This window comes from Acartia tonsa, chromosome 5, assembly GCF_053477335.1.
Source record: "Acartia tonsa isolate MP-2025a chromosome 5, ASM5347733v1, whole genome shotgun sequence".
Classification (NCBI taxonomy): Eukaryota; Metazoa; Arthropoda; class Copepoda; order Calanoida; family Acartiidae; genus Acartia; species Acartia tonsa.
This window is the reverse complement of record NC_137264.1, coordinates 10,352,118-10,371,390: the sequence shown is the minus strand read 5'-3', so window position 1 is coordinate 10,371,390 and position 19,273 is coordinate 10,352,118. Positions and strand designations below refer to the sequence as shown.

Here is a 19,273-nt window from a genome sequence, read left to right as displayed (position 1 = left end):
ACCTGTAATGATAGTTTTATTACTGTAAAGTACTTACTTTTCCCATTGAATATGTTTATCATAAAAATACAAAAACCGAAAAGTAGAATAAACAAAATATTATTCAGGCCTTCTGAGCCGCCCGCCTTTCTGTTGACTCCATCCACAATAATAACCACAAGATCTCCCGCCACAACTCTCTCCCTGATCACGCCAACATCCACAACAAACGCCGCCGCGACCGCCGGCGGAATCGCGGCCACAACAAACGCGGCGCTGTCGCCGCACACGACCACAGTCTCGCCGCCGAAGCCGCGCAACCGACGCAACTCGTCGTTTGACGAGAGTAAGCCGCATATTTGCGGGCAGTGTGGCGCGAGGTTCACGACTAAGTCCAATTTGGGCCAGCACGCCAAAATACATTTGGCGGTGAAGCCGTTCATTTGTGAGATCTGCAGCCACGGATTTACACGGGCAGCACACTATGAGTCACATGTGGCCAAGCATAAAGGATTAAAAACACACAGGTAAGAGACAGAGAGAGAGAGAGAGGACAATGGTCTGTTTATTACACTAGTCCCCAAAGTTTTATGACAACGTTTTTCATTCGTTGGCTTAACAACTTTGAGGGCATTAGTGAATTTTGATTGATTGGTTAAATGAGTTGAGTGTTCAACCACTAATTTTAATCTACAGAAGGGGTAGTCTTGTGTATCATCACTGGGAATGTACATCAATTAATCGGCCATTGTCTCAACCCTTTAAATCCTTGGGTAAGAACGAGCTGACAATAGAGTCTACAAAAAAAGTGGACACATGTTACAAAATTTGGCCCAACTTATCCGATTGACGGTATATTCCTTGTAATGACGTCAATCGGGATAGTTCAATAGAAAGGAATATGACGTCAATAGGGATAGTTCGGTGTCTAAACTTTTACACCAATTTAAATGATCTACCTGCAATGATGCAATTCAAAGTTTTAGGTTAGAAAAATATTAATTTATCCTCTATTGTCATATCGCTAAGAATTGTGCAACATTTCAAAATAATGAATATTAATGGCTTTTTAATTTTCCTATTTGAAAGCATTCTTTTGTAAATGGCATTTTCTATTTGTTTTTGCTTTGCATCCTTAGTAGCCTAGCTTCTCTATAATTAAGGCACAACTATCCTTAACGGCCGTACGTCTGTCAATAAATGTTAGTTAGAATATTTTAAAATCATGAAAATATAATTTGTCTAAATTATAAAAATCAGAATGATATTCAGTGATTTATTGATAATACCTCCTTTTTATACTTCTTAAATTACTCCCAACTGTTCTCATTGTAAATATATTGGACGCTTTCCCACAAAGCACCTTGTGAAGTACTTGATAACACCCTCCCCCTTATTTTTTTAATAAGTTAAAAATGTAGGGGGGGGGGAGGTAATTCTTTATATAAAAATAAAGATTGGGGGTAGTATCAGTGCTTAACAAGCCCTTTTTTGTGAAAGCATCAAATATTGTGCTGCGCTACTTATGGACATACTTAAATGTTAAGGAAATGTAGAATTAATTTACGTGGATATTATGACAGGGGGAAAAATGTCGTCAAATTAGGTTGCTAACATAAACATTATTTATTGGTCTGTTCGTTCATTTAGTAGGATGGGATATAATTGGGTTAAGGTGGTGGATTGGAAGGATCGTTATTTTAGTCAGCTACATGTTTTACTTTATAAGAGTAAATGATGATCTGTTGTAAGATCCATTGAATAATAGATCCATTGTTAAGGTGCGACCAATGTGGAGAAAGTTTTGCTCGACTGGACAATCTACTCAGACACTCCGCAAGGTAAGGATTCATTAATCCAGGGCTAGGCAGCTGCCAACCAGCCACCAACAAGTTACTGCCGTTTCTATCTCTTCCAAATTATTACTGAGTTGTTGGTTGGTTTGCCATATCCTCATATAAAAGTAACAGGATGTCTCTGTGTCTCTAACTTCTGTACCAAAAAGGTTTTACCTTTATATTGAAGCCTTTCATAAGGTTTATAATAAATTATTTTTCGTAAAATCGACACTCGAAAAAAAGAACTTAACCCAAAAATTAGTTTTACCTTTTCATTTTTTCAACTAAAATTAAAAATTTAATCCACCCTCCCCTCACTAAACTCAAGTGCTCCTAGAGGACTCTAGGGGACTAGCAGCTAGTTTAATATAAAATAGGTATAGAAATCGAAAGCGTAATGACTTGACTATTAAACAGGCGCAGCTTCTTATCATAAAAATTTATGATGTTCTCTTTAAGATTGTGCAATCAAAGGGCTAGTTTTACATCTTGAAACAAATCAAATAAAACTAAAAGAATAATTTTTGTAAATGATCTTTGAACCCACTAGAATGTAACAATTTCGCATAAAAATATAAAAATCCCTTTATATTGACATTGGTTCATCAATCAACCCCCTCCTCAACTTCTTACTATTAGGGGGGGATGGGGACATTGGGCTGTTTATTACACTAGTCCCCAAATTTTTAGAATAATGTTTTCTTATTTGTTGTCGTAGCAACTTTGGGGACATTTATTTAATTTTGATTGGTAGGTTTATTAAGTTAAGTCTCCAAACGTTTCTACCACTATACACTAATTGTAATCTATGGAAGGGGTAATTTTATATTACATCATTGGGAATGTACATCAATTTACCGGTCATTGTCTTATCCCTTAAGATCCTACATTACCATGCACACTCATAGTTAGTACTCCCAGACAAAGGTAAAAAAATACCCTTCTTATTTGAATTCTAAAATAAGGTGGCGGTGTTAGGTTCTGTGCTCAACAAGGCACTTTGAGGGAAAACACCGGTCATTAAATATAAATTATCTGGCTACAAATTAGCATAAGATTTAACAAAACAGAACCATAAAAGGATTCAAAATTTTCGCCTTTTCATGACAGAATTTTGAATAAATTATAAGGTGATATAATTAGGGTGTGTTATAAATTCCGAATAATCATCACCACGGAAAATCTATAATGTTTCCAAAATGTACTGTTAAATAGTTTTTTCGGGTATAGTCCCTTTCGTGGCAACGCACCTCAAGGGGCGATTCTTCGTATTTTTCACAGTTGCTTTCCTCCTATTTCTAGCCCCTGCGGGGGTCTCTAACCCTGCGGGGCCAATTGCCTAACTCTGTGGGGCAATCACCTAACCCAATATAACATAACCTAACCTAACCTAAAATAACCGATAAAAAGCCATTTGAAAATACGACGAATCGCCCATTAAAGCAACTTTTCCCGTTTTTTCTGATCAAATATCACCACACATTAATAAGTTGAAAGTTTAATTATCTTCGACTCTTATACATTTATATTCTGATTATTCAGTTCTGACATTATATAAGTGTTAATGGCCGTTTGTCCTATTGTTTCAGTGCTTCGCTTTTATGGATGTTGTCATCCTTGTTTTTTAATGAATAAGATTAAAGGCTCTTTACCTTCAAGTAACTTGTCGAGCACTGTACCCCCTCGTTATTTCTTGAATTTGTTGTAAATAAAATAAGTGTATTTTTACGTTTGTTTGTTTATTATTTTATGTAAGGTTAGGTTAGGTTATATTGGGTACTAGAAAATTGAAGGCAACTCGTAGGGGTTGGGGATAGGGAAAATAAACACCCTTTATATTTTCAATTTATTTTTGAGATAAGGGTGGAGAGAGGGGGCTTCAATGCTTGATTTACACTTTATGTGATAGCACCAGATTGAATTATGAAATTGTTGATGTAACTGGACAAAGTGTCTCAAAAAACAACCACGTGGCGTCATAAAAATTCGGGAGATGAGAGGAGAAGTGTTAAAGAAAACCCCTAAAAAAGAAATGGATAATCTCTCATTTTTATGACGTCACATGGCTGATTTTTGTGACACTTAAATAAAATTTAAAAATACTAGGGTGCTATCATTTCAGCATAAAGATCAAGAGCAAGCACACGAAACCTCAGCTAACATATTCAAACAAGAATTTCAAATAAGAAGTTATTTAAAGATGTAGGGAATACAGAGGCAACTCCAATATTTTTTTAGTATTATCCCTTATCCTTCCCGCGTTTTTGTAAAGATTTAATATTGAGATTTTTCCAAATTGTATGTTCCCTTTTAAACTAATTTTCTTCTGTGGAATCTCTTGAACACCTAAAAAGGCATCTCAATTGTTTTCAAGTATTTTTATGATGTATCATCAAGATAAAAGAAAACACTCCCAGGAAGAAAGGGGGCGGGGCAATGGGCTGTTTATTAAATTAGTTCCCAAAGTTTCTAAAAAAGTTTTCTTATTTGTTGGCTTCACAACTTTGGGGACTTCAAATGAATTATTGTTGGTTGATTTATTTAGTTGGGTGTCCAAAGTTTCAACCAATATTTGTAATCTACAGAAGATGGATGTACATCAATTTATCAGGATCTTGGACAAAGTAGCTTCGGACAAAGTAGCTTCAGGACAAAGTAGCTTCAGGACATTTACTTAAGAAAAGTAGCTTCCTAAGAAAAATAGTCTCCAATATGGCCGCAGCGCTCGGCCCCCTGGCCTGCTACTTTGTCCTGAATCTACTTTGTCCTGAAACTACTTTGTCCGAAGCTACTTTTTCTGAAGCTACTTTGTCCGAGACTACTTTGTCCAAGATCCATTTATCACCCATTGTCTTATCCCTTTAGATTCCTGAAACACTCCCCTACATTTTTAATATTTTCCTCTCCTTAAAAATAGAACTTATCTTAATTATAATTTACATTTTATAAAGTGAATATTTTATATTTACAAATAATTTTACATCCTAATGTACATCCTAGCGGCTGCGCCTCTAGCATCTAAAGTGTCTCAATATTTGAAGGGGGCAGAAATATAGCCTAAAACCAACTTGTGCATTCTCTCTACAATTATCATTATTGTCGCGCCTCTAACAAAATATGTACACATTTCAACGTCTGGTTATGACGCAGTTTGGGCCGAGATTCAAATCCATTATCTCCCCCAACGACATGCGTATGCACTACATGTTACGTTACAGTCGCGGGTTAAATAGAATATATAAGAATATTGAAATGATTTAATTATACAACCTAAATTCCAGAAATAAAGTTAAGCAAAAAAGTGAATTAAATCTAACTTAATATTGGCGGGGCAGATAATAGTCGTCTTTACTACAATGAGTTGCCCACAAAGATTACAAAACCTAAACGAATATTTGTTCGAATTTAATTCCGTTGTTGGTTACTAAATTTAACATTATTTCAGGCATAAGCACGGCAAGATATTTGATTGTGGCACGTGTGGCAAGGGTTTCCACCGGAAGGACAAGCTGGTTGAGCATGAGAAAGTACACAGCGAGTACAAGTTTCAGTGTACAAGGTGTACTAAAGCATTCCACACTAATGACGCGCTCAAACATCATCTGCCGAACCATGAGGTACCTATTTCGATTATTCATTTTGTAAGTGGTAGGATGGTTGTCTGTAGATTATGATGAAGATTTTGCTACTGCTGGACCTATTTTGGGAGAAGAGTGTTGACTAAGGTTTTTTGATGAAGTTAAAGATCTCGGAAAGGGTTTGTCCGATTCAGTAATGCTTTTCGGGGTAGTCATATAAATCCCTTGTGGTGTCTTTAGGCTATTTTCTTTCATTTCTGGCTAAGTCCATAGATTTTAGAGGCGCAGCAGCTATTTATTTATACATGGGCATGTCAAAATTTGGTATTAAATAGACCATAAAATTTAAGAAGGTATTTCTATTTATTTGTTAGTTTGAACAAAACAAAGCTTTTGATAAACATTTATGTTTTTAGGATCCAACAAAAACACAGTGTCACATTTGCCTCAAGTTTATCACATCCAAGTCCCTATCCAAGCACATGGCCAGCAGCCACAAGGAGACAACAGCCGCCAACAACTCGGAGAACAACAACAACAACATGAATAAAGTCGGTGGCGGCGGCGGTGGTAACAGCAAGAAAAACAAGGGCAACGAAGAGAAAAATATTCCGTGCCAGTATTGTAAAAAATCATTTGTAAGTCCTGCGAAGCTACGGCTGCATGTCGCTAAATGCCATGCCGTTGAAAAGTCTAACGCCATTGAAGCCGCGAGGGCGGCGGCTGCGCAGCAGCAACAACAAGCGGAAGAACAGCAGCTGGCAGCTGCAACTGCTAGAGTGTTCCTGGATGAATATCAGCTGAATGCTACATTGTCAGCTGTTCCTTCTAACACTGGCGGCCATATTGCCACTAAAGATCAGCTATTGAGTATTGTGTCACATACACAGCTGTCGAAGGATCAGCTGATATCAGCCCAGATGAACAAGGATAAAGTGTACACTAGTGGCGGAGAAAATGGCGGGAACAATGCTGGCATTGTGCAGAGTTTGTTAAACTCCGGGAGCCATCACCAGCAGGTTGTCCCGGAGCTGGAGCTCAACTATGTCAACTCCAGTCCGGAGGACATCAACATGGAGACAATACATAAGGTTGGAGGAGGCCAGGGGTCTGGAGGTATGGACCATCATCATGTCAATTCAAGTCTCAATATTCCAACTATTCATATTCCAGAGTTTGAGCCGAAGTTGGGACCCAATGAAATTTCTACTGAGGCATTACAAGCTTTGCTATTTAATTAACTGGGCATTATATTAATCAATTGTTTAAACTTTTATCCTTGAAAGCAAAGATAACTTTCTTTTAAAAGCTTCATATATTTTGGGCATTAAAATTAAAGGAGCAAAACACTTTTCAACAAACATTACAGAGACTCTTTATTTATTTACTGATTTATAAAAATCAGTACTTTTCTTTCAAATCTTGGCATTTACTAAAAATCAGAGCTATACCTAGAAAGAGGCAAAAAGCAAAATTAGAACAGCCTCTTAAAAAAATCTTATCTTGACCACATAATAATCAAATGTATATAGTTTTTTTACACTTACTCATATATTCTGAAATTATTTTTGTACTTTTTTCTATATTATTAAATTATCGTTGAGTAATCTCGCATTTTTAATAATATTTACATGTTATAGTCTTTTGTATTATGTAAGGTTTATAATTTTCTTACATTGTGTTTTTTTGTATTTTTATATTATTTGGTACGGGAAGAAAGTCGCTCAAAAATCATTCACGTGACGTCATAAAAATGAGGGAATAACCATCTCTTTTTTAGGTGTTTTCTTTCCCACTTCTCCCCTCATTTTTCTTATTTTTATGACGTCACGTGTCTGATTTCTGAGCGACTTTCTCCCCTCACATTATTTGCAATGGCAATATTTAAATTAAGAACTAGTCTAATGATATACAATAAGAGATATAAGTTTTCCGGAATTTTAATGTAGGGAGTAGATTTGAAATCTGCATCAAATTTTAAGGATTTTTTATAAAATTCATTTTTTGTATAATTCTTTATCTAAAAGCGGAAATACAAATTAGGTTAATTAATTTTGGCATCCGTAATTGGTGGATTTAAAAAATCTGCGCTCTGATTGGATGTCGTACATCATTCAACCAATTAGAGCGCAGGTAGTTTAAAATCCAACTATCCTATTGGTCAAAATTAATTAACTTAAAATGTATTTCCGCTTTTAGATAAAGAATTATACAAAAAACGAATTTTATAAAAAATCCTTAAAATTTGATGCAGATTTCAAATCTACTCCCTACATTAAAATTCCGGAAAACTTATATCTCTTAATATACAAGTACCTTTCACATTTTTTTTAACATTCAAAACCATTTCTGACATGATTTTTTCAAGTTTATTTTAAACTTTTCATGATAATGAAGTCAATAAGATTTTTCTAAAAATTATTTAACCAATAATAAGCACAAAATAAATAAGAATTTTAAAAGACTAACTATTACAGAGACTCTACGAAAAAATTAGCCGTGTGACGTCAATAGATTTTTTTAAGGGGTTTCCTTTACCACTTCTCCCTTCATTTCTCCCTTTTATGACGTCACACGGCTCATTTTTTCGGACACTTTGTAGAGTCTCATAATTACATCCAGTATTTTCAAACAATTATCCTTACAATTTATATGCTAACATTCTAAGTCTATAAAATATTATTCTTTACGTCAACCTTTAAAATTATTTTTTTTAGATCAATTGTTGTTTTTTGGCAAAAAAAATACTTTAACTCTATTTAACCTAAGTCATTTATTCTGGTCTTTATTTCATTTTATTCTATCTATTTTATATTTTAAAACATTTATTTTGTAATCAGCACTGTTTTTAATTATCTTATAAAAACAAATTAACAAGTGCTTTTGTATTATATTTAATTTCATAAAAAAAAACATAAAAATTTTCTCGACTGTACATCGAAATTTTTATTTGTAAGATTATTTAGTTACATGCATTGTTTTGATTTTTTATGTATATTTCATAATTTTAATTTTTTGTTATTTGACAGTTTATGAAATCCATCTTCCCCCCTTTATATAGATAAAACGATATGTGATCCCAAAAAAAGCAATTCTTATGATATTATTAAACTAACCCTATAAATTTGAATAAGAAACAAAAAGATTGTACACGAAGTGAAACTTTTAGGCACTTGAAAGAAATGGGAATCTAGGATCAACACCGATTAAAAATGCACCTTTTTTTTACTTTTATTTAGCCCGAGACCAGTTTTAAATCAATTTTTTTTTCATTCTAGTAAAACTTTTGTTTAAAAAAGTTATTGGTGCAGTTTTTGCTTTTTAGTAGCTTTATAATTCTAGTTTTTGTATTTCCTTCAAATACCTAAAAGTTTTTCTTTATCTATAATCATTTTGTTAACAAGTACCTATAATGTTACATTTTTACTCTCCCTATATATACTCCTTGTAAAAATTAACTGTAGGTAATTTGTTTAGTAGTATGATGTCTTTATGTAATATTTGATAAACCCCAATCTGAATGATATTATATCTATCTATCACCTGTTCCAAAATCAAAATTTCTTGTAACCTATCAATCACTTAAAAATGTTTCCTAGTTAAAGCTAGTTTTTGTGCTTATTTTCAGCAACTTTTTTATACATTTAATTCAACAAAATTCAATGTCGAAGCATAAATTTCAGAGAGAGTGGAGAATGGGCTGTTTATTACACAAGTAACCAAAGTTTTATGATAGCGTCTTCTCATTCATTGGCTCAACAACTTTGGGGACTTTTAATGAATTTTGATTGGTTGGTTTCTTAAATTGGTTTCAACCAATAATTGTAATCTAAAAAGTGGTAATTTTGTGTATTATCATTGGCAATGTACATCAATTTATCGGCCATTGTATTATCCCTGTAGATCCCCTAACTTTTAATATTTATAAATAGAAAATAGAAGCATATTTTTACAACATTTTTAATTGATTGATAAGTTATTAGAACCCCTACTAACAATTACTTCTGAATACTCTTGAGTAAACCTGTACAAACATCTTCCACATAAATTTATCCTTTAGAGAAAAATCTGTTAATTATATATCCATATATGCATTTTTTCCAATGGCATTAATTACAATTGTTAAACTTTTTTTTTACATATTTTATGTTAATCAAGCAACCAATCAGGACAGGCATAGTATGAAAGAAAGCACAATTAGAAGTATTCTACCACTTTATTAAATTTAATTGATTTTTATCATATTGCGATTTGACATGTACTGAAAAGCAAATTCGACTGGTTTTTTTTATCTTTTAACAAGTATAAAAATGAAAAAAAGATATGATAGCAATCTTGTTTGAAAAAAAGACATGAATATATGCTTTTATTTCTATGCTTATTTGTAATATTGCAAGCTAAAACTTTTTTTAAAAGAAAACATTATAAAAGGTAGTTATATTATAATTAAGCCTTCTTTCGTATTGTGTAATATTTTTGTCTTTTTGGTACCATTAAACTTTTAATTAATTTCAGAACAGAAAATATGGCATTTTTATTTAATTGCAATTTTTGCAGAAATATAAAATATTCAGTTTTAACCCAACAAAAAAAACCTTATTGATGCCACACATGTAGAATTAATTGAAACACGCTGTTAATCTTAATGCAATTAAGACATTTATATGTGACATATTGATGAAATAAAACTTCTGAAGAATTTCAAACAAAATTAAAATATTTAAACACTTTCTTCTTAATTTTTGTTTAAAATTCTTGAAACAAATCTCTATTTTGTTGTCATGTTATAATATCTTGATTACATAACAGCATGGCGTATAATATGTGTAAAAAAATAACAAAAACTCATTATTACTCCCTTATCATATGTTATACACTCAAATAAAATCTATATAAACCAGTTTTGTCTTTTTCTTTATTCTATGAATGTAAATGTCGTCTTGTTTTCAGGAATTAACAAAATATTTCTGTTATACTGAGTAAATAACGATACAGTTTAATATACACCCTATTACATGGGCTAATTTAATTGTTGTTTTACAACCTGTGAATGTGATTACTAGAGGTTTTTTTCAGCCGTAATGCAGGGTTGGTTATCAGGCAGCTCCAGGTATAAGGACGTCACAAGAATCGACATATTATTACTTGAATGTTGCACCAGATTGCCATGTACTCTGATAAAGTTTTATTCGCATCTGGTTAAAATAACACTACCCCTCACTTAACCCTTTTACTCCAATCCCTCCTTCTGCATGAACTAACGGGCTAATAATTGAGGTCCGTAGTAGTATACCCAATTGACGACAAATTTTCCCCTGTAAATATATCCAACTTTATTCTATATTATTATTCATTGTCACCATATTGGCACAATTCCAAATCTTCTGTGGATAGCTAAGCCGTAGTAGTTTTCAGGATTTTAGAAATCACAGCAAACCCGCCAAGCTTTCACTATTTCATTAAAGATCGCAGTCAGCGGCCCGTCTCTCAAAACTGAACGGCTTTAAAGATCATTTTTTGCAATGCTAACTTAAAAGATCACCACAGCAAAAACAATGAAAACCAAGAGAGATGTTGTTTATATCCCAAGATCTCTAGACTGCCGGACTGATTCGATTGTGATTTCACATACACAGTGACCAGAGAGCACAGAAACTCTTTTCTTTATTGTATAAAAAAAACTAATAATTGGAAGGATTTTTTTCCTGATTCCTGATTCCCACGGGAACCTCTATCCCTGCAGGATTGTGTCTTGGTACCTTAATCCTGTTTGGCTGTTCAGTACCCAAAATAAACCAACCTTATCTGACCTAACCTAAAGTAAAATAAAAACAAACTTCCAAATAACAGATATGTGGGGGATGCAATGGGGGCTTTAGTGCTCGACTTTGCACCCTAAGGAATACAGCTGATTCGATACCATATAAAGTGTGTTACTTTTTTATTTGTTTCATCATTATTTGGCCACAACTCAGTCAAAAATGCTTACAAAATATACCTTTTTCGACCTAAAATATTCAAACAGTTCCTTTATAAGCCCCATCAATCAATTTTGAGATATCTCCATATTTCAAGGAAAATTGACAAAAAAAAGGCAAATTTGGGTGTTACCTTTTATATGCTTAGATACCATAAAATCAATAAAAAATCCTTATTCATACTTTTCTCTCATTTTTAAAGTTTTTTTCTGTTGAATTAAATATTCTTGAGGGGATTTATGCATTGATTATGCAGAAACATAATATTGGGTGGAAATAAATGATCTTCAAAGGTATTTTTTTATAAAAAAGAAATTTATTCCCCATCGCCATAGAGGACCTTTAGTGTTCATGGTTTTGTGAAATATATGTTAAAGAAAAATATTAGCCAAAAAAGTACATTAAAAAGTATTTTAATGTGTCAGAAAATTAAATTGTTTAACTTCAAATTTGGGGATGCTTACCTTAAAGATGCTCTTACTGGTGGTGATGGTAACTTATATGTCATTGAAGTACATGAGCATCATGGTAACACAAATATTGATCTATGTTCTGATTTTAATATTCCTAGCAGCCTCCAATGAAATATTTAACAAGAACTTCAACTATCTATAAAAAACTACTGTATTTACCTTATGAATTTGAGAATTAAAAAATCATGAGTGTATATTTAGGAATTTCTCTTGATTGGAGGCTGCTAGGAATATGAAAATTAGAACATAGTTCAATAGTTGTGTTGCCATAATGCTCTAGTACTTTTCCTTTAGATAATTATACAATAAACTACATATAGCAATATATGTGTAATATTTTTAAATAGATAAAAAATCACGAAATCTTTCAATATCGCAATAAGTGTACTATTTTATTTCTGAGTCAGCAAATAAAAAAGTTAAAGAGGAAAAGAGTAGGTACAAAATAATCCTAAAAGTAGTAAGCTTTTTTGTATGACGCTAAAGATTTTAATAGCTATGGAACTGATTAAGTTCCTTTAAGGGAAACTTCACATAGGTATAGGAATGATTAAAGGATATCTATTTTTTATATTCATGCCTCTGGATGGTTTTAGACTATTTCTCTGTCCTTTCCTACCCTTAGAATTCAGACCCCCTTAATGCGAGGTGTACATCCGCCAGTTTTAAAGAAGACTCTCAGATACTTTACTACTACTTACCTTTAAATTATGATGTTATTATCTAAATAAATGCGGGTCTTTCACATTTTAATTTTTAATATGAAAAACATCATATCTAATCCACTGAAGTGCTCTTCTAATTATTACTCAAACTAACATAGAAAAATCATCGAAATTTTTTTTTAATTTGGTATCCAAATGCAATATTATGAAAACCTCTCAAAATACGAGTGACTAGGGATGGACGGACAATGTGAGGTACGAACACACAGCCAAGTCAAAATTATAACGTAGGCTACGCTAAAATAAGCGCACTAGGGTTAAATTTTGTAAATTACAAATAACCGAACATGGCATTATACAATAAATATATATGATCTAGATACATACTCTCAAAATCAGCCAAAAAGAAAACAGTAGAGGAACAGTCCGGATATATTATTGGATAGAGAGGGTTCAGATTTTTGTACGAAATAAGAGTAATATTTCATTATTATCCTATTCCTATTATATAAAGTAGTAAAGTGTTTGCATGGAGCTCAAGATTTCAATAACTACCGAACCGATCGATTTTTCCTAATTAGGAAAGCTTCACATAGGTCCCGGGATTGTTTAAGGCTATTTTATTTCTAAAGTTAAGTCTATGAATGGTTTTAGGCTATTATCTTGATCGTTGAATACAGAGCACTTAGATGCTAGGGTCGAAGGAACTAGTATTTACATATTGATTCAGCTAAAACTTGTCAATTTCTTTGGTAAATACTTAGGATTTTGGTAGATTTTTTTTCCTCATATAATTGGAATTGATCGTGTATAACTATAAATAAACAAAAAAGTTCATGGGAAGAAAACGAAGTAGCGGGTTACTTCGTATTTTCACAATAGCTTTTGATAGTATATTTTTTTTCATTGCCCCGCAGGATTAGGAAATTAACCCCTCAGGGTAAGAGCCCCCGCAGGGGCTAGAAATAGAAGAAAAGTTACTGTGAAAATACGATGAAACCCGCTACTTCGTTTTCTATCCACGATCTAAAAGTTCGACGAAGTTTTTTAAAAGTTTGACGGATTATATTGCAAGATTGACCATCTAAATCTTTTATATCTATTCAGAATGCTTTTAAAATATAAAGATAAATTTGTGTGTGTGTGTTGTTTCAGCACGGATATAGGACCAATGGAAGATATATTAGTGATTTACTAAATGACAAATAATGTATATAGATAGATGTATAGCCCAGACAACTATCTAGTTACAACGGTGGGGATCTTTATTGGCTGCTAACAAATTGCTTACTGCTCTTTTGTAGCGACTTGGCTGTGTTAGTATTTCCGACGCTATTGGCTGATATTCAAAGACCCAACTGAAAGTTGGCACAGAGTTCCCACTCAGTGAACAAACAGTTATTTAACCCCTGCCCCCTCTATTCTTTTACTTTAATATATGGCACTTTAATTTCGTATGTGTAACTTTTACCTTTGGTAGCTAACAAATATTGTAATAAAGAAAGGGAGGGAGAGGATATTGGAATTATAATTACTCTAGTGCCCAATGTTTTATAACCACCTTTTCTTATTTGTAATCTTAAAACTTTGGGTGCTTTTATTTAATTTAATTGGTTAGGTTCAAACTAACAGTGTTAAATCTTTTGCAATGATAATCTTATCTATAGAAGAAGTAATTTTGTTTATCATCATTGAGGATTTGTATTAATTTAACCTTCATTGGCTTATCCCTAATATTTTTTTTTACATATTTATTCATATCCCTATATCCCTAGCAAATGCGTTTTTCTGTGTGTTTGTGTGAGTGTGTGAGTGCGTGTGTGTGTGTATGTGTAAGTACTTATATGCTAAAAGGGTATGTGTGCTTTTAAGACTCAGTGTGTTATAAAAACAGCATAAAAAACAAATAGCATAAAAATCTATAATTCAAAGTATTAGGGTCTCTTTCTGTCTGATTTCGAAAACTGCTAAACCAATAAAGTTATGCTTTTGTAACATAAATACTGTTCCTTTGGCGGTTTTAAGCTATTTTTTATGGGGAATTGGACACTCCCCACCACCACAAAAAAAAAATTCTGTTTAAAAGGTTTTTTTAACATAAAACGGTGGGTAAACCTTTAAAGTGGGTTGCTGGGAGCGCAATACTTTTAAAAATGTAAAATGTTAAAAATGGGGAAATTTCTTTTTGCTGCAGAAGTGAAGTCCCTAGAAGCTATGGGTGAAGATACTAGTCTATTATATAAAGTCTATTTGTCTGTTTGTTAAGATCTCGCTACTAAAGTATTGAACCAATTGAATTTGCTATTGTAGGGAAGCCTAAAATAAGTCCAAGAATAGTTTTAGACAATTTTTTAATATCTAAGTCATGGTATGATTTTTGTTTTTTTACAACCCTCCTTCACTTATCTGCTAGGGGCGAAGTTGATAGAAAACCTAGATCGTATGAACATAAATTGTTTTAACAAATTTCCTGTCAATCTTTCGTGATGAATGACATGAATCTGTAGTCATTATTGTAAAGGCCTCTCAAATATGATTCTTTATAAATTATGTCTATTTTGAAGGAGAACATAATACAATATTTTAAGCATATGATCTCTATAATCAAGTCCTAAAAAATGTAAGTATGTCCTTAAACAGTATCTTTAGATTTATGCAATTTTACAACAAGTGTTCATGACAGTCGTTTCAGAGCTTCGCTTTTCTGGATGTTGTCATACTTGTTGGTTGAAATGTCGACGTATATAACAAGCAAATATTTGTGAAAAACAAAGACAAACAATGTTATACATTTTTGGCTGTTTTGAAATTTATAATTTTGCTAAAAAGTAAACCAACCCCATTATCGCTGTAAAACAAGCGTTGCGCTTAGAATCTTGTTTTATGGAGATTTTTTTCTTGAACGGAGGGAGCTCTTTTTCAGTTCATTCATAGAGCTCCGCTTGTGACAATTGTAAACAAATATTATATTGTTATAAAAGTTAAAGTTTCAAATATTTTGTGATTATACTTTTAGTTGTGAAGCTTTAGCTGCTCTATAATTCAAAATGTCCTTCTGTATGAATGTCCGTAAGAAGTGCTATTCAAGATAGACGGCTGATATATTTTGTGCAGATTCTCAAAACTGACGATTATTTAGTGTATAATTTCCTAATTTTATTTATGATGACACTAGTATTCTCTATTCCAAAAGAGGTATAATTTGTCCAACAAAATCTTTAAAACGACAGACAATTAGCTCTACATTTTAAACAAAGCTTGATATTGGTACCTTTGAATCCCCAAATGACCATAAACAAAAAAATCACATCTGTAAAAATTGGTTCAAAATCTAGGACGCTCTTTGAATCAACCAATCAAGATTTAATAAAAGTTTTAATCCAACGAATGAGAGAACGTGATTAAACACCCCTTACTTCCTGGTAGGAAAGCATTAAGATTTTTGATGTGCTGAATTTTAATTTCCAAATGTGTACGCAGTTTCCGCGGTGTTTCCTCATCCTATCTCAATATTTACTACTAGCTAAAAAACCTCAAACTTAAAAAAAATGTAAATTAAAGTTTTGAATGTATAAATCGTTTATATGTACAAAATTTTGAAACTTTGGAAGTTTGAAGCTTTTTTTAGTTAGAAATGACGAGGAACCACCACTGGAACTGCGTACACATTTGCAAATTAAAATTCAGCACATCAGATTTTTGTAATATGACACTTGTACATACTTGGAGATGGATAAAGGATTAAAATTTTTGTAATTGGACACACAAATATACATCCAGATACTTTATATTAAGTATATAAAATCAAATCACGATCATTATATAAATAGCAGGATGTGTGTCTTTCTGTCTATGTGCACAGAAAGTTATTCCTAACCGGCGCGCTGGACCGTTATGGTTCCCTGAAAAAAAAATATCTTTTTTTCTACAACTAAAACTATGCGAGCTTGTTTAGGGGGGGAGGTGTATCCGACCCCCCATCCCCTGGAAAAATCAAAGAGGATCACAAAATTCATAATATTAGTGTCAAAAATATGGTTCTAATCCCCCGGTAAAACCCTGTTCACGCCACTTATCCAGATTGTATTATCAAAAAATATTAAGATGATTATTTTTGTGTATTCTTATATCTTGCAAACGGCTAAATCAATAATATTCTTCTTTCCACTTAAGCTTACTGTTTGTCACAGATTTGGTTCTGGTCAAGAATTTTAAATATGTCTAAGCCCTGGCTGCGTAATCCTAATAGACAGGGCCCGTCTACACCCCTACCTCTGGGAAGAAGGGGACATTATACCATAGATTATACTGGTACCCAAAGTTTTCTTATGAGTTGTCTGAAAAACTTTGGGTGCTTTTTTAAAATTTTATTAGTTGATTCCAAACTATAAGTGTCCAAACTTTTAAACCAGTCATTTTAATCTACAGATTGGGTAATTTTGTCTATAATCATTGGGGATGTATTCAAATTTATCGTCCATTGTCTTATCCCTTAAAATCCCTGCTCCCAACACTCCTCAATGTAAGTGATGTCAATCTGTTATATTTCAACAGGTTATCATTTAGTATTCGTCTGATTCTTGTAAAGTAATGTATGCATTAAATTTAGGTACGCTTTAGGTTCAAGTAAATTTGCCATAAACTTTTGTTTATAGGTTTTCCTAAAAGTGCCCAGTGGAGCACCAAAATACCCCCTTCTCTGCTAATTTTGAAATAAATGGAAAATAAGGGATAGGGTAGTTAGCGTTTGTTTGTTTTTTTTTTTTTTTACTTTAGGACAGTTTAGCTTAGGTGATATAGGGTACTAGGTAGGGTTAGGGCAAAGCAGGTATAAGCCCCGCATGGTTATGCCCCCCCCCCCCCTCCTAAGTGGTTGGGGATAGAAAAAATAACCCCCCTCACGTGTTTTTAATTTATTTTTAAAAATGCGGGAGAAAGTTATTGGTCGATGGACATTTTTAGGGAAAGCAGAGAGTCATAGAAATGTAAATATAAGATAACGCTGTCTTTCTACTTGTGCGCTAAAATCTCCAAAATGAATTAGGAAAGAGTATAAATAATAGAAATAGAAGAGTAGAAGAATATTCTGAACCCTTTTTTCGTCAAATCTAAGAGAGAACATTCCTAGCAGACAAAAGTATTGTTTACTTTCGACTCAAGCTAATGTGGATTCTAAAAAATGATAGACTCGCTATTCGATAGTGAGGCAAAACTATTTTTGTGAAAAATCATCCAAAAGCACATTAAAAATCTACAAAAATTAAACAAAATCATATGTTAATAACCCTCTTAAGATTTTATTTCATTTTTGTAAATTTTTTTATTCGATTTTGGAGGATTTTTCACAAAAATAATTTTGCCTCACCAGCGAGTTGCCAGCCTAACTTTTTTTTTAAGAATCCAACTTTGTTTCAAGCTTTCAAATTGTAAACGAAATTTTTGGGCAATTAATTCTGATTTCGCAAAGCTTTCTACTAAGAAAATATACTGTTAACAGCTGACTTTTATGTATGTATGAAATGAAAAAAAACATGCCTTTGTAGGAAAATGTGTACATAATTTCAACCAATGAGATCCAATGTAAATTCCGATGCGATTCTCCTATTGGCTCAATCAGACATTCCCTCTCTTTCTTAGTACCTTTATTGTATAAATGCATCCAAAATCAGGACATAATTTTAGTAGCAAAGCTACTCTATAACTAGGTTTTTTTTTGGATCAATCTGGAACCAAAGATTATAATTGAATTCATTACTACAATTCAGATATTTCTTGTCTTTTTGATAGGAATTGTTGTATAACACTTTGCTTTTCTATTTTAATAAAACAATATTTTTATCTAGTTATGTCTGTTCTATTTATGAACAACTTGACCTTGTTTTAATACATGTAATGATTAATTACTGTGTTGAACAATACAAAACAAGGATGACAACATCCATAAGTAGCTAAGCACAAAAAATATTGATACACTAACGGACGGATTAAATCATAGAATAAATATTATTTTCTCAATAGCGTTACGGAACGACGGACAGACAGAAAAGAATTATAAAGTAGCTTCGCTAACAAAACTCTACGAAAATAAGAACATACAACTTGAAATATTGATTAAATCCAAGTGTTTTTTTCCTGTTATGAGACGTGTAAAAAAGGTCCTAGGATAAACGCAGGAGTGACAAACGTCAGAGTGGACAATTAACTTAACCTAACCTAGTTTAAACCATCTTATAGGTTTTTTTAAAGTATCTAAGCCGTGTAAGGGTCTTATTTGTATATTTATATCTTAACCTGTATAGAAATCCGTAATTAACTCAATACTTTGTTTGTTCACTCCGACATTTGTCACACCTGCGTTTGTTCTTGAACCAAAAAAAGGATGCCTACATCCATAATAAAACAGCGTATAAATCAAAGAAAAGTCAATGAAGGCATAGTATTGTCAGTTAGTTGATACACGCTAGCCAATAAAACAATTGTGTTGTCAATTTTAGGTAAGCTTCACATATATCCAGGAACTGTTTTATTCTATTTCATTTTAACTTTTACTTTTAGGATGGTTTTTAACTATATTCTTCCCCTCAAATTTTAGATCCTACTTTTAACATATTTATAGAAATGCTTTGCTATACGTTTTATGATTACGCAGTATAGAAAACGGCGCCAAACCAAACAGTTGATAACATCCTAACTAACTACGCTGGACGACTCTTATTTTAGAAAAGTTTTGTTCATAAAAAATGAGACTCATTTATTGTTGAA

At 32.7% G+C, this 19,273-nt stretch overlaps 2 protein-coding genes across 3 annotated transcripts in view; both read left to right on the top strand.

The window, feature by feature from the left end:
* LOC145318727 (uncharacterized) overlaps window positions 1–7,337 on the top strand; it is a 35,410-nt gene extending 28,073 nt beyond the window's left edge. The window contains exons 10-13 of one of the 2 annotated variants that reach the window (XM_080160214.1): window positions 108–506; window positions 1,761–1,820; window positions 5,263–5,434; window positions 5,812–7,337. In XM_080160214.1, coding sequence (XP_080016340.1) covers window positions 108–506; window positions 1,761–1,820; window positions 5,263–5,434; window positions 5,812–6,636 — 1,456 coding nt within the window. In that variant the 3' untranslated portion in view covers window positions 6,637–7,337. The remainder of the gene's footprint in view (window positions 1–107; window positions 507–1,760; window positions 1,821–5,262; window positions 5,435–5,811) is intronic. The other variant, XM_080160215.1, reaches the window with a different exon arrangement.
* LOC145318732 (uncharacterized) overlaps window positions 1–19,273 on the top strand; it is a 321,894-nt gene that overhangs the window by 2,710 nt on the left and 299,911 nt on the right. The gene's annotated exons all lie outside the window — the stretch shown is intronic.